Below are 16193 nucleotides of genomic sequence, written 5' to 3' on the forward strand. Positions count from 1 at the left end.
CTCTCTCTCTCTCTCTCCTCTCGCTCTCTCTCTTTCTTTCTTTTTCCCTCCCTCCCCCCCTTCTTTCCTCCCTTCCTTCCTTCTCCTTTTAACACAAAGGTGTTTGAGCATTATCAACGCCACTGGCGTTGATTAAGGTGGAAACCTTAATTTGACAATGACTATGGCTTTTTCATATTGACTTCATTTCTATCTTCACCTCCTTCTCTACTTTTATCTATAGCTAAACAACATTTTTATGTGGAGCAATGTGAAGGTAACTTGAAAGCATCAGGACAATTCTCTTTAAACCGTTTCATATCTTTCTCCTAAGAAGAAGGACTTGCTTAACTATTGAACCATTATCACACCTAAGAAAATGAACAAATCCATAATATTGTCCAAGATCCCAACATTTATATTACCCCAGCTGTCTTAAAATTGTCTTGTATCACTGTATTTTTTTAAAGGAAAGATCCTATTAAGGATACACATTGCATTTGGCGGCTTTGTTTCTTTGGTTCTCTCTTTAAAAGAAATAATAGACTTTATTTTTTGGAGACGTTGTAGACTTATAGAAAAATTGAGCATCAAGCACAAAGAGTGCCCATATATTTCCTACACATAGCTTTCCCCGTTATTAACATCGTGCATTACTTTTTAGTCTCTTTCAAGCTAGAATGTTCTGCTTACCTCCCCGCATTGAAATAGATTGGTTTTTTTGCAGAGTTCCAGATGTGATCCTGATGGGAAACTCTGTTAAAAAAAGAAAAAAACCCCTGCTGGTCCTGGTACCTGGTAGTCAGTAAGAACGCGAGGATGAGGCCAAGGCAAATTCTAATGACCCATAGAAAACACTCAGGCAGGGTCCACTGAGGGCAGTTCACTGGATTGGTTTTTTAAAAGAGTCAAGGACTCAACACCCACTTAAAATCAGAGAGAACAGCAAGCAAGCCTTGAGGGTTATCTTGTCTCATAAAATATATCTTGTCTAATCTTGTCTCTATCTTATAAGGAATAGAGGATAGTTAGAGAGTCTGTTTCCTGACTCAAGTCTTCGCACCTTCAGGCCAGGAGTGACCAGGCTGGGGACTGTCCCCTGCTCATTTCACCACTTCCTCTGCTTGCAGTTGAGCATGCGTCCCATGGCTTGCTCCTTGCTTCAAGTCGTCCCTTTCAGCTGATGGCCTTTCTAAGTCTTGGTTTCTCTGCCTCTGACATTTCGATAACAGCCCTTGCTTGTCAAGGGTTTTGCAGATTGCATAAGCTAATAACAGGTAGAAAGGACTCCTCCTGCTTGGTGGGTCTCCCTCGACCCTTCACCAGCACCCAAATCTGGTGCCTCTTCTGAAAGCCTGACTCAACCCCACCCCCTCCAGAAAGGCTGTGCACATGGGCTCCAGCATCTCTCTCTCTCTCTCTCTCTCTCTCCAACATGCTGCTGCACTTACAGTCCATAGTACACAGTTTACCTGTAACTTTCTGCACTGCTGATTCTTCTTCCTGGGTTTATCCAGTCTCCACACCTACAGTGTTAGGGTTAGGGTTAGGGTCCAGGAGGGGAAGGCAGCTTATCTCCTTGCTATGAGCTCAGCCTAGCGTTGTGTATAGTTAGACCGACTGAGATGAGAGCCTCGAGCCTGTTACTTACTCCGCAAGCCTGCTCGCCTGTCCGAGCCTCGGCTTCCTCATCTATAAAATGGGACAATAAGGGACAGTAGAGCAGCGTGGTCAGGAAGCAAGGATCCTGGAAGTGGGCGTCTTGGTTTAAATCCATGTTCTCCCATCCATCACATGACAAATGACTGACCTTTCTGAACCTCATTTGCGAAATGGGAAGATTGCAATAGTATCTGCTTCAGAGGACTGTTGTGAAGATAAAATTGAGTAATATCTGCAAAGCCTAAAGGCACAATGTACAGCAGCTCTTATTATTCAGAATTCACCTGCACACTGTAGGGGCTTAATAAATGCCTCACATTTCCTACCACATCATGCACAGCTTTGGACACCATGTCAACTTTTATTACAGACTATCAATTGTTATATTGGACTCGGTTACCAAACCTTCGGGCCATCTCAAAAGGACATGTGGTCTCCCAACCCAGGCCTCACCAGTATTAAAGCACATCGATACATTTTTAATTTCCTCTTTAATTTCAGGGTGCGAATGAAGAATGGGGGTGACAGCATGCCTTTGGGGATGATTCATGGTGTCATTAAATCTGCTTCGAGTTTCCTGTCGCTATAGTTGGCCCTGGCTCCGCTCAGAGTCTCAGGCCTGGAAATTGTGGGGTTTTTTGCAGTGTGATTATGTCTAATGTGAGCGAAGCCAGCGTCTCCTTGACTTGGCCCTCGCTCTTTTTGTTCATTATGTCTCAGTGGGTTTTGGAAAACGTACACACGCAGCAGTGAGTCCAGCCGGTTGAGGTTTCCACGCCGCTTGCTCCCTGGAGGGCGTGTGCTGTCGTGGAAAGAAATGGCGTGAGCTTCAGATCTGGTTGACCTGGGTTCACATGCAAGCCCTGCCACTTAGCAGTGTGACCTTGACCTCAGTCTCCTCATCTGCAAGATGGGGTGATGAGTCTGATGCTGATGAGATGATGTATACAAAATACGTGCACCCACAGGTGTGTTTTTCATTCTTTGCTCAGTATACATGAAGCATCTCTTACTGGGATAGGCACTCGGGCTAAAATGGTGGAGGCTCACTCATAGGACAGCCCGGCAGGGGCAGGGGTGTGGTCCAAGCAGGAGACAGCGTGTCTCAGCAGCTGGCCCGTTCTGAGGCTGACCCGACCACTGCGATAGCCTTTTCCTGTTCTGCTCAGATCAGGATCATATGTAGGAATCACTTCTCTGCCCCTCTTCTGGGGCCTTCTCTAGCCCGGATGGAGGAGGCCATTAAAGAAAAACAATTGAACAAGCATTCAGATTTTTAAACCCATATTTCTTAGCAGTACTGTTTTGAAAGGAGTAAGTACTATATGCAAGTTTAACTGCACCAGGCTCTGCCTTATGTGAAGCGCTGGGGGCAGACAGAGGTGAGCCGGGCAACCCTCACGGGTACTGACTAGACCTCTCCCATGTGCCATCTCTAATTCTCCAGAGAACGCTGTGAGATAGGCATATCATTCTTACTCTTAGAGCTCAGCAATCTCAGGCTCCACCAGATACCTGGCTAGGAAGGGACAGAGCCAGAATTTGAATCTTAGCCTTGTGGGTTAGAAAGAAATTCCAGTATTTCTGGTTGTTCATATCCTGATTTACCTGATAAACCTTCATCAGTTTAAGCCACCAATACTTAGAGCATTTTCATATATATATTCTTTTGTTCATCAATTCACTTAATAAACATTTATTGGATACCTACTATGTGGCAGACACCGGAGCTTCACTCATGCATCCACCACATACTTATTGAGTACCTACTATGTGCCAGAGGGCTCAAGATTCACTCATTCATTCAACACATATTTACCGAGAACCTGCCATGTGCCAGGAAGCTGGCATCTCACTCATTTTTCAATACTTGTTTTTTGAGCACCTACTATGTGCCACGACACTATTCAAGGCACCAGGGTATGGGCACCCCTGCCCTCCTGGAGTTCAAGTCTGCACAACATTGCAAGACAGAGTTTCCCCTATCTTATAGCTAAGGAAACTGAGGCCCAAGGCCACATGGCTCGTGAGCGGTGGAAGCAGGTAGGCTCGAACTGACAAATGCTCCCTGGACACGGTGACACAGTAAATACCGTGAACCCTGATTCACATCACAGGGCTCAGAGGACGTTTACAGAGAATGGCGTTACTGGCTGTGGGGTCAGCTTAGCCTGGGGTGGGAACCCGCCTTTGTCCCCTCCACCTGTGTGTGCTTCTGGAGGTCACCCGCCTCACTGTGCCTCAAGGTCATAATCCCTGCCTCCAGGGTTGCTGTAAAGATTGTAAGTGAATATGGCAGTCCGCCCCATGACGGCGGGAGGCCTATCAGCTTGGTGCCTCTCGTATCCATGGCACTGGCGGAGCGCCTGGCACACAGCAGGCACTCAGCCAGGGGTAGCTGTGGAGCAACCATTGGCTATCCCCGCCACTCAATTAGGGGCCAGCCCGACACCGTGATGGCTGGACCTCCGGGATGCCCACTGGCTCCTTGTTATGGCAGAAATGCTAGAAGCCTTTTCAGATAGACTAAGGGGCAAGCAGCAGAAGTTCCCACGATGTTCCTGGAGTCTCGCCGTATGGAATCCCAGTGCCCCGCCTGGCATTTTTCCACACCTGTCTCCCAGCATCTTGGAGAGCCTTCTATCCATCATCCCTCCCTTTGGCCAAGGCTGTGGGAGGCAGGTGCAGTGACATCTTGATTATCCATCCGCCAGCCATCCCATGATGCCATTGGAGGGGAGTTCTATCTGAGCCAAGCCGTCCAGTGAAGACGGCTGGAAAAAAAAAAAGAGAGAGAGAGTCTTCCCAGCCCCCTGGATGAAGACAGCAGGGTGCGGGACAGAAATGGAGAGGATCATCTGGCCTCAGACAGCAGAGCTGGGGCTCTTACCCTGAAGCCTGCAAGAAAGCATCGGAATTCAGATTAAATGCTGCGTTCTCCACACAGACAGGAGTGGGCGCAAGGAACGTCTTCCTTTGAGTGGTAATGCAGACGTGAAATGGAGAAAGATGTCACAGCGATGTGGGTGGATTTCTGAATGGTAAACCCAGGAGGCAGTGCTCCGCCAAGATTTCCTCCTCCCTTCCCCACCTTCCCTCGCTCTCTCCTCGCTCTACCCCCACACCCTGTCCTCTCCCGCTCTCAGGAGTCCACACTGCTTGGCTTGTGTTTCTGTTTCAAGCCCACCAGCTGAAGGCACCCGAGAGCTCTCGAAAGGTGGGGCCCAGACTAGCCCACCCCGAGATACCAGGCCCTTGGACCCCTTGGCAGAGCTCAGTGATCACCATCTGGTGACAACCAGGCTGGGGCCTGAGTGGCTGTGCTGGGACACGTGGGCCAGCGCACCTTGGGGAAGGCAGAGCTGGGGATCCCGATGGCGTGGGCTCAGCAAGCCTGTGCCCTCTGTCCTGGACACCAGCACTCACAGGCTGGAACCTCCAGACCCCACTCCTGGGCTGCGGATGGCTTGAGGCACCTCAGCCTGTCCCACTTTTGGTCCAAGAGGAGGGCAGATGCTCAGCTGCCAGCCTGCACCCCCTCTACAGCCCTCCCCACCAGCCCCCTTGCCTTTGAGCTTCACTTTCCCTGTGCCTCCCCCTCCTCTGTCACCATCGGCCTCTCGTTTGCTTCTCCATCTCCTCCATCCATTCTCTCTTCAACCTCTCTCTCATGTGTCTTACTTCCTCTTCTTCCCAATTCTGTTTCCCCTCTGCCACTTTTCTCATCCTACCTACTTCCTCTTAGGCTTGATTGCCAAAGCAGACTTGATTTAATTCAACATTTACTGCGCACCTACTGTGTGCCAACTCAGAGGGAGCAGAAATGGGGGTCGGCAAGATCTTGACAGCACGGTCTCAAGCTCTGTGACGCCCTCGCCTCCTCTCCGCTTGCCCTTTTTTTCTTCCTCCCCCTCCTCCTCCTCCTGTAACGTCTCTTCCCCCCCTTTCCTCATGCCATCCTGGTGTCCAAACCCAGCGCTGGAGGCGGGAGTTGGGGTGAGCAGGATGGCAGGGTCCCAGGAGATTCTGCGACAAGAGCCCTGGATGCCGCCGTCCCCACGTGGCAGGTGATGGGACAAGACTGAACACCCGTGACACATTCCTCACAGCCGGCTCCCTTCAGGGCTCAGACAGGACAGAAATGACTTCTGTTAGCTCTGTGGCAGCCCACTGCCCCTGGTAGCTCCAAGCTGTTTATTAAAACAGAAAAAGAAAGAAAGAAAGCAATGAGAATGCCATCTTGCCATGTATTAGGGGAGCGATTCCAATGCCATGATGTTGACAAACATCCTTTCAGGTGCTCATAAAGGAGCCTGTATCCAGCTGTGATGGAGACGGACGCTGACAGCCAAGAAATGGGAAAAGAGGCAGCTGCTGCAGGCAAATTGGGTGGCCTTTGTTTTAGCACAGGGGGGCCGACCTTTCTCAGCAATGATGCGATGCAAGGTCACCTGCCCACTCATTCTCTATTCATCCCTCTTGGAACTTCAACTGAAGCTTTCATTCAGTCCAATGGTAGGTTAGGCTCAGGAGATTTTTTAGAAGTAATAGTGATTACCATTAACTGTAATTATTAATGATTCATAGCCGTTTATTATTAGTTATTGATGACTCTTCCTAACTGTTAACCGTTGTTTGAGGTGTCAGATGCCAGACACTGTGCCCATGTCTTTTCTTTCATTCCCATAACTTCCCCATGAGGCCAGCACCATGACTGATGTGGGAGGAGGTGCAGGAATCAGGAGGGGCTTGGCCTGTCCTGAGGGGCTGGACAGAGCGAGCAAGAGGACAGCTTGAGGCAGGAAGTTGGGAGGGGAGTAGGGAGGCTGGCCCTGCAAGAGGAGGACTAAGGATGGTGAGGAGCGGGGGGGATGGAGGCGGCTCATCTACATCACGACCTTGACCCTGTGTCTCCCCACCACCCGCACACCATGACATTGGCCTTCTGCCTAGCTGACCTTGGGAATAAGGAAAGGCAGAGGAGCACACCCAGCCCCGTGCCTGTGACTCATGAAACCTTTTAACAGAGAGCATCATTGCCATGGCAACCTCCCACTGGTCCCGAGTCTGGGGAGGCTGCTGCCAACCCCAAAGAGACAGGAGAAAGGCACATGGGATGGTTGAAGCTCTGGCCTCAAGAGCTCAGGAAGGCAGTGTCTAGGTCCCTACCCACGTCCCTGGAAAAGACCCTGATCCGCTACCCTACCTGTAGCCTCCTCCCCGCCGTAGGCACCACCTCCAGGGTCCAGTGGCTTGGCTTTCTTCCCAGACTCAAAAACCCTTTATGTCATTGTCCTGTCCTGTGTGATTAGGGGGTGGGCATGGTCATATTAAACTGTGCTGAGCAAGAAACCCTCTCAAGTCTTGTACCAGAGTCCCAACCACCCTTTATGTGTGGAGGGCTGACCCCCGTTGTCACAGTTAGAACAATGCAGAGAGTGGATAATGACTAGGAACCCACGCACACGTCACTCCCAGCCTTATTCAGTTCCCAGCTCCTGGCTTTGTCTGCGTCCGTGGTGCCCAAGCGCTGACATTCAGCACCTGTTTTGCTTTTTTATACATTGTAACTTTGCTGGTGGGTGGTTTCAGGGTCATTTGTCTTAAAGGAAGGACAAACAGATTTTATTTATTAAAGGAAGGGGTTGATGGACTCCAGTCTCTCGCCTTTAAGTGACACCTTTTATTTTACAGCCTATAATTTCGCCCCACTGCCGGGCTCCTTCTTTTAGGGAGGAACGTGTTTTTGGCTGAGCTGCTGCAAAATGACTGTGTGGAAGCCAAGCCTGGTGTAGTCCCAGAATAGAAACCGTCTGTCCTCTTGTGTATAGTCTTGGTTTCGTGTGGATTTCATGTAAATCTTTCCCTTTTGAGGGGACCATTTTTACTTCCACCCCCGCCCACGAAACAATCCGGGGTGTCAAGGAGCGTCCCACTGAGACACATATTTGGGTCATTGACTCTCAGAAGCCCTGCTGGTGGGACTGTCCTCTGAGCTTGGTCCTAAACAAATAACCCACCTCCTGCGGGTCCCCTCAAGTCTTCAGGAAGCAAATGACTTATTTCACAGTGGGCTCTGGGATGATGGAGCCCATCATGTCAGATACGACACCTCATAAATCTAAGTCATTCGTCCTCACTGTGGTTTTAATCTACTCAAATGTACTTAGCTGGGTTTAATTATAGACAGAAATTGCATTTCAGAAAGCAACAAGAAATCATTTATATGGCTGGAATTTGCACATTAAATCATACGGTTCATTTGAGAATGCGGTTAAGGATGGCGTTTCCAAAGAAAAATAATATTAGTGCTTGTGCTTAGTGGCTCTCACGCCAATTGCACACATTGTATGAAGTACACGGTTTCTACTGACTGCATCTTTCTTCTCGGCACAGGGTGAATGAGGAGGCTGGTGACGCCGAAAGGACCCAACAGGTGTCGGCACTGAGCAGAAGCCGGGATGCCCCTAGCAAGACCGCGGGGGATAAATCCCCGTCTCCCCTCTCCCTCCGCCGGCAGAAGTACTGCCATTTTGGGGAAGGCGAAGAGTGTGATGTCCAGAGAAAGCCCCCGGAGAGATTAGGAGCTCTGTCTCCTTCTCCGTCTTCTCGGAGGACAGACATGTCCCCGGTGTCGAGGGGAAAGCTGCCGAGTCCTTCGGCGGCCTTGTCAGAGTTTGTGGAAGGGCTCCGAAAGAAACGAGCACGGAGAGGCCAGGGCTCAGCGCTGGGCCTGGAGGACTGGCCCACTCTCCCCATCTACCAGACCACTGGGGCGTCCACGCTGAGGAGGGCCAGGGCAGGCAGTGACGAGGGACACCTGCCACTGAGATGTGGGGCAGCGTCACCCCTGGAAACTGAAGACGGCGCCGGGGCATCAGCTGGTCTCCTGCGGTCCACCAGCCTGAAGTGCATCTCTTCCGAGAGCGTGGAGGGTGCCCCACTGCTCCCCAAGAAGCTAAAGACCCGGTTCAGTTCCTGTGAATCCCTCTTAGAATCAGGGCCTGCCCCGGGGAGAACAGTGAGCCCCCCCATCACACCCAGGGACACACTCTTGTCGCCCACGTTGCGTCCTCGGAGGCGCTGTCTGGAATCTTCACTGGATGACCCAGGCTGCCCAGACCTCGGGAAGGAGCCACTGGTCTTCCAGAACCGCCAGTTCGCCCACCTCATGGGGGAACCTCTGAGCAGTGACCCATTCAGATGCAAGTTCTCAGGCCTCAACTATGAACGCAAGACCAGCGTGGGTTTTGATGACTTCCTCCCGGCTATCCGGAAGCCCGGGGCTTCTCCATCCTTGGCCAGAGCGGCCAAAGATGGGCAAGACCATTCACAGCATTCAGGCGTCCACTTTGAGACGGAAGAGGCCGACCGGACCTTTCTCTCAGGGATCAAGACCATTTTGAAAAAGAGCCCGGAGTCCAAGGAGGACCCCGCTCACCTCTCCGACTCATCTTCCTCCTCCAGCTCCATCGTGTCCTTCAAAAGCGCCGACAGCATCAAGAGTCGACCAAGAATCCCACGGCTGGAGGGTGACGGCGGTGAGCAGACGCCCTCCAACCACAGAGAGCAGGGGACAGGGAGGAAAGAGGAGGGAGTGGAGAGCATAATGAAGAAGTATCTCCAGAAGTAGGAGCCATCTCAGGTAAGGGCGACAGGCCGGGATCGTGTGGGGGCGAGAAGGCGAGACCGTCCACCTGCGCCTGGCAGCCTAGAGGGAACCAGTAGCTCCTACTGCTTTTAATGCTGTGACTGATCTCTCTAGGGACGAGGGTTTTGAGAGGTTTTAGCTTATCAGAAAACCTCTGCTAGGTGCCACTTATTCCTTTGCACTTTAAAATGCAGACACATTGGAAAGCAAGAGGGTCCTGGGGGACAGTGCTAAAGAAGATACTGGACTTTGAAAGTCCGCCCCCCCCCCACACACACCTCTTGTCTTGTTTTCTTTTTTGTTGTTTTTTTTTTTTTTTTTTTTTTTTTTTTTTTTTTTTTTTTTTTTTAGCTGAGCCATCCTGCTACCTGTTGGCAGCTCAGCGGCTGCTCAGCTCGGGCTGGACTCGAACCGCTGTTGCTCAGAGCTCAAACTCTTGAGCGAGCTCTTAACCAACTGAGCCACTCGACCGGCCCCCTCTTGTCTTGTTTTCTTTCCGGCACTCCCTCCCACCTGGACTGGCGGAGCTGTGATGGTGTTCCGTCCACACAGCCATGGGAGGTCTGTGGCGGTAGGGGTCAGGCTAGGGCTGAAGAGGCCTTGGAAATAGTGAAGTCCAACTCTTGCATTAAATATCCAGAGAGACACTGAGGCCCCAGGAGGAGGGAGGAGGGGACACGTGCAGTGGTCACAGAGAAGCACTGTGACAGAAGAGGAGCCACTCTCTGCCTTCTCTCCTATTCCCAGTCCTGAGAAAGGCAGGACGAGGAATTCATTGTGAATCATGGCTTCACATGTATTGAATGTATATATCAGGTAGCCATTTAAGACCTGTCATAACCCCAAGAGGTTTTGATTCCCATTTTATAGGTTGACAAACTAAGAATCAGAAGAGGTGAAGCCACTTGCACCCCATCACCCAGGCAGAGAACTGGGGTTTGAACACTCCAGGATCACCTCTTTTCTCTGTAATGCTTTTCCTTAGGTCCGTATTGCAGGCATCTTCCTGAGTAAACTCAGAGCGATCCTGGTGAAGCTGGATTTTAAAGAGGTTGCCTCCATTGACCCCCAAACTGAGGTCGGCCTGAGAACCCTATAGCAAAAGGGCTGTTGGAACTCGCAGACTGAACAAATGAGGGAGACCTCAAGATCAAGGTCACCCAGTGAATCTGTCGCCAACCCAGCCACCCTGACTCCCAGTTCTAGGGCGGTGCCAGCCTCTCACAGCCCCTCAAAGGGCATGTTTCAAAGCTCAGGGCGGACCACTGAGCATCACACTTCATGGCTCCAGACTGAAGTGCAAAGCCCCTTAGGTCAGTCTGGGCATCAGTGGAGCCGGTGTGAGAGCCGCTCTCCAGGTTGATACAATGCAAACCCACAGCCCAATGATAGCTCATGGCCATATAAATCTCCCTCTTATCAAATCTTAGAACTCACAGCTGCTCCGGGCTCAGGCTGCAGGTGGGCACCCAGCCCTCACCTTGCCCCCCTCCCGAATGTGTCCTGGACCAAGATGAGCCATGCACGCCCCCCACTTCTAGACACCTGCTACTCCGAGAAGCACCCTCAGCCCATCAAAAAGCCATTGCCCCTTCCATGGAGATGGGCTCTGATGTTTCAGAGTAAATTAATTTGACTTTACATGGCCTTCTCTCTGCTCTCAATTACCGAGGCGAGATCTGATATTCATTTACATTATTATGCTCTCGGGGACCCAGAACGCAGTTTCAAAGGCCAAGTAAAGGGCACACATCCATAAGGGGAGCAGTCCTTAGCAGAAGTCGTCACAGAACATCTTGTCTCTGCCATTTCTTTTTAAACTCAGGTCCCCTTTCCCCCTCCCAGTAATGCTCACGGTAACAACGGAGCACCTGCCTAGAAATTCGCCTCTGCCCTGACTTCCATGCTGGAGTCTTGAACTAAACAGTACAGCCCTGCTCCCCATGATGCATATGTATGATGAGATACAGTTCTTTCTGTAACTGGCCGTGAGACCTTGGGCAGTGATGTGACCTTGCTGAGCATCTGTGTTCTCAGCTGGAAAATGGAGATAATAATACCAATGATGTAAAGTAATATTGTGAGTTGGGTGAGAATGACAGGGGGATCCCAAGGACAGAGCCTGGCACCCAGGAACTGCACTAAATGTCAGGTTACCTGCTCTGGCAAATTTTGATTCTTCAGGAACCTTCCCACTGTTCCCCTTCTGCTGCCTACACACCTTCACGTCTCCAGGTGGCATTCCCGCAGCAATGCCACCTGGGAATATGGGCCTCCCAGGACTCCCCGCACTGTGATTCTCCTCACCAAGACATACTTCCTGTGCCCCATTTATCAGCTCTGACCTACGTTTGTTTCCAGCCTCCTGAGATGCACTGCCCTCGAAGACTTCCGATTCCACAACTATCTGGAGAGAGAGAGAGAGACACACACGGGCCTGGCCTCCCCAGGGGCCCTTAGTCCGCATACAGCCAGCGTGGCCACCCTCACGAGGCGAGAGGGGCCCAGCAAGGGCCTATTCCGCGGGGTGTGGGGCTCCCAGTGTGTTTGGTCTGTACGAAATAAAGTATTGGCCCCTTGGCACCCGTGCCTTCTCTCTGTTCTGTGATCCTGTTCCCTGGGACTCTGGAGGGTTGCTGGTGGTGGTGTGGGGTGGGGGTGGGGGGCAGCTGGGAGTAGAAGGGTTCTGAGGAATGGAAACAATCCAAACTGTGTAGTTTTAGGTGGCATACAGTTTCTCTACATGTCAGGCCTTGTTGCTTCTCTTCCTGTGGCCAGGTTCAGCACAAGTGTTACCTCCCCCAGGAAGTCTTCCCTGATATATCAAACAAATAAATTCTTCTCCATTCTCCTTTAATGCCTTAACTTATCTCTATCATAGTTCCCTTATCTATTTACTTTCGACATTGGGTGTATATGTGTGGGCAAGCATCCACAAAATTTTGATGAATGAATGAATGAACCAGTGAACAAATGAAGGAGACTACACACAACTGAATGCATGTGACATATGAACACGTCTGCATCCCTACAAATGTCTGCCCACATCAGTCAACATTCAAGAACCTGGGAACACCTGCTCTCAGCCCCCGTATGCCTCCTGACATACACAGCCCCACCACACACATACCAACATGCCCATATGCCATAAACTACACTCGCGTAGGCACAGCGATCGCGTAATTACCTGCTTCTTCAAACATCCTTGACGTATTAGTAACAGAACTAGCCGTCGTTCATTGATCACATTCTATGTGCTGGCCGCTGTGCTAAGCATTCTTTGTGGTGTATCTCACCACAACTTTACATGATGCCCTGAGAGATAAATGCACTTATTATTCCCTATTTAGAAAGGCAGGACTAGCTTATGCCCACATTTGGGTAGCCAGTGCTGCCTCTATTTACATTCCCACTGGCATACACGCCATGCCCCCTACCCCAAATGGGCCTCTAGTCCCTAGGAGCCCTCGGTGTAGCCAATCACAGCTCCCATCAGTGGGAAAGTCCTCTTTGGATCACTGGTTTGTTAGTTTGCTAGGGCTGCTGTACCAAAGTACCACAAATTGGGTGACTTAAACAGAAATATATTATCTAATGGTTCTGGAGGCTAGAAGTCCCAAATCAAGGTGTTGGCAGGGTTGGTTCCTTCTGGGGGCTGTGAGGGCCTCTCTCTTGGCTCATAGATGGCCATCTTCTCCCTGTCTTTTACATCATCTTTCTTCTGTGCACTTCTTTCTCTACAGCCAAATTTCCCCCTTGTAAGACAGTCAGATTAGGGCCCACCCCAAGGACCTCATCTGCACTTGATTGCCTGTGCAAAGACCCTCTCTCCAAATAAGGTCACCATCTGAAATACTGAGGGTTAGGATATCTTTTTTTAGAGGGTCAAGGGACACAATTCAACCCATTACCAACTTACCAGCTGAAGCTCACTCCAAGAAGGGGTGAGCTCAGCTCTGACTATCCTCACCAGAAGCTGTGGGTAGGAGTGGGGAGGGCAGGAGAGACGGGGCAGGAGGAAAATTCCCTGGATCCGCTTCCTGGAAGACCTGACTGTCTTCCCATCTCTCTGATGGAGCGAGTCAGTGGAACAGTGGACTTTTTCTTCAGATGCAGGAATATCCTCCCACGTGGTGAGTCTGTAGGCAAACGCTATTTAAGGAACATGGTAGGCTAGTTAAAGAGAGTAGCATGCCGTATTCATTTGCTAGAGCTGCCATAACAAAACTGGATGGCTTAAATAATGGAAATTTATTTTCTCAGAGTTCTGTGGCTGGAAGTCCAAGATCGTAGCATCAATAGGTCTGGTTTTTCCTGAGGCCTCCCTCCTTGGCTTGCAGACAGCCACCTTCTTGCTGTGTGCTCACATGGTCTTTCGCTGTGTTCACGCATCCCAGGGTCTCACTGTGTGTCCAAACTTCCTCTTCTTATAAGGACCCCAGTCAGATTGGATTAGGGCCCACCCTAAGGGCTTCACCTTAACTTAATCACCTCTTTAAAGACCCTATCTCTAAATACAGCCACATTCTGAAGTACTGAGCATTAGGGCTTCCACATACCAATTTTGTAGGAGACACAATTCAGCCCAGAACACATGCTATGCAAAAATAGGTGGCGATTTTATTTATTAAGAATGATCATTATTATTCATGTCGCAATCAGATTAAATATGTCCCAAGGTCCCAGCTTGCTCTCCAAAGTCAGGAAAATGTTCCCACGGCCTCCCTGGCGTTGGAATTTTGTGGGCACCTTTAGGCCTGATACCTGTGAGTTTCCATGAGCTCTTCCTCCTGTGCCCATGGGATTACTCATTTAGCCAATGTTTGTTGAGAATCTGTTGGGTGCCAGGCAGCATTCTCCCACATGGGGGACCCATGGTGAGCGGGCAGGCTGCCCCCTTGCTTTTCGAGAGGGAACATCCTAGCTGGGGAGACACAATGAGCAAGACAATAAATATGTTGTCAGAGAGTGAGAGGGGCTCTCAAGACAAGTACCAGTGACGTTATCTTGGGAGTTCCCTGTTAAAGATGTGCTGGACATTTATGAAGCACACTCTTGGAAAGGAAGAAACCTGTCGTGATCCTTCAATGATAAACGAGCAATGCATCCAGAAAGCGTAAGCCCAGGTAATAACAGCAAAGCTTGCTTTCCACATCGTTCAGCAGGAAGCAGAAATCCTGAGGGTGTTCACGGAAAGTCAGTTTAACATCCTAGAAGAGGACATCTGTCCCCCTGCTCTCAGATCCTTCAACCCAGCACAGCCTGCTACAGAGGGTACTCACCCACCTGGGTCCTCCTCCCTGCAAGGTGACTCCAGAACTTCTGCATGGGACCCTGGTGTCACATCAGCATTGTGCTTAGCCCAGGACCCTGTGCAGTAAGCACCATCCAGCCTTCTTTCACTTCTGCTACCTGAGATATCAAAAGGGCTCATGCCCTGGGCTCGGCCATCCTCATCTGGCATGACCTCAATCTTCCTCCCGGGCCCTCCTTGACTCATCTGTACAATGGGTTCAGGCCTAGTCCCAGCCCCCCAGCATCCTGTGAGGAATCCAACGCTCATGGAGCCCACAGCACAGTGTCTGCCACACAGTCAGCCTGCAGTAATTGGTGGCGCCACTGATCTTTGGGCTCAGAGGCTCTCTGATGCCCACATCTGAGGTTCCACCTCTATGGTCATGCCCTCACGTGGCTTCCCTGCTAATACAACCAAAGTGGTGTCAGAGGTGAGGGTGTGGGAGGTAACGGATCCAGGTGGGTTAAGTGGCCGCCCCAAATGTTTCCTGCTGCCTCCAAGCCCCGAGGCCATTTTTAACAACACACCCAGGTCTGAAAAGAACTCCAGCTGCTCAGGGTGAGGAGTAAGCCTTGAGGTACAATAATTTTACAGGTGAGGAAATTGAAACTCAGAGAGGGAAAAGATCTGTTCAAAGACGCTCGAAGGCAGATCTGAGTTTAGAACTCAATGAACACTTGTTCATTCAGTGGTTTTTTTACCTTCTCACCACCCCATGTCCCGGAAGATAAAGCTGAGACTGGGATTGGCTGAGGCCCTGCCTTCGTGAAGTTTATGGTTTACTGGAGGAGACAGGTAATAAACATGGAAATATATGCGTCAGTTGTGCCCCTGTCACCTGATGCCCCATCAGTCGTCTACATGCTACAGGCCACCCTCCTGTGTCTGCAATATCCCTGTGCCGCCCAGAGCCCTCCCCAGACCCAGCTCTGTCCCAAGACCCCTGGGTGTCTGCACAGTTCAGGGCTGAGGAATCGAGGCTTTGTATTCTTTCCCAATCCCAAAGATTGTCAGTGGGAAGGACAGGAGACAGGAACCACTGCAGCCGGGAGAGGCAGATGCCACCGGCTGTCGGATATGACCATGGAAAGCTGTAGATGTGATTAATGGCCTGGCCAAGCTCCCGCAGTTGTCTGTAGGAGGTGATGGGCAGCTTAGGTTGTGTTCCCACCCCTCCAGGCCTGGTTGCTTATTTAACTGTCAATGTGGGCAGCTACCTTCAGAACAGTCAGTGACAGACACTAAGCAGCAGCCCTGGTGACAAGGTGAGACAGCGACCTTGTCACCCTTTGTTAAGAACCATCACAGCTCCCACTTCTTGTATGTCTGCAAGGAGCTAGACACTGTGCTTGCTGATGTTCAAACGTCACTTCTAAGAGGCAGGTATTGGGGATCCACTGCCCTATCAATCACCCTAGCATTCTGTACCTGCGAGGAAAAAATTAAATGTCTCAAAAGTGCTGCTTTATAAAACTAGCTGCATGAAAGCCCAGTAGCCCTCTTCGGGGCTCTGGTAAAATCGTGCTCATAGCGCACGTCTTCGGCGTGCAGAGCTCCGGGGTGTGGCTCACTGCACCCCTCCCCCTCTCCCATCTCCTATAATCT

At 50.6% G+C, this 16193-nt stretch overlaps 1 protein-coding gene across 1 annotated transcript in view; it reads left to right on the forward strand.

The window, feature by feature from the left end:
- Positions 1-11746, forward strand: part of MYO18B (myosin XVIIIB) — a 286118-nt gene extending 274372 nt beyond the window's left edge. Inside the window, exons 42-43 of the mRNA XM_019663943.1 lie at positions 8038-9286; positions 10278-11746. Of these exons, the coding sequence (XP_019519488.1) occupies positions 8038-9274 (1237 nt within the window). The 3' untranslated portion in view covers positions 9275-9286; positions 10278-11746. The remainder of the gene's footprint in view (positions 1-8037; positions 9287-10277) is intronic.
- The last annotated feature ends 4447 nt before the right edge of the window (positions 11747-16193 follow it).

Source organism: Hipposideros armiger, unplaced genomic scaffold (genome assembly GCF_001890085.2).
Source record: "Hipposideros armiger isolate ML-2016 unplaced genomic scaffold, ASM189008v1 scaffold_411, whole genome shotgun sequence".
Lineage (NCBI taxonomy): Eukaryota > Metazoa > Chordata > Mammalia > Chiroptera > Hipposideridae > Hipposideros > Hipposideros armiger.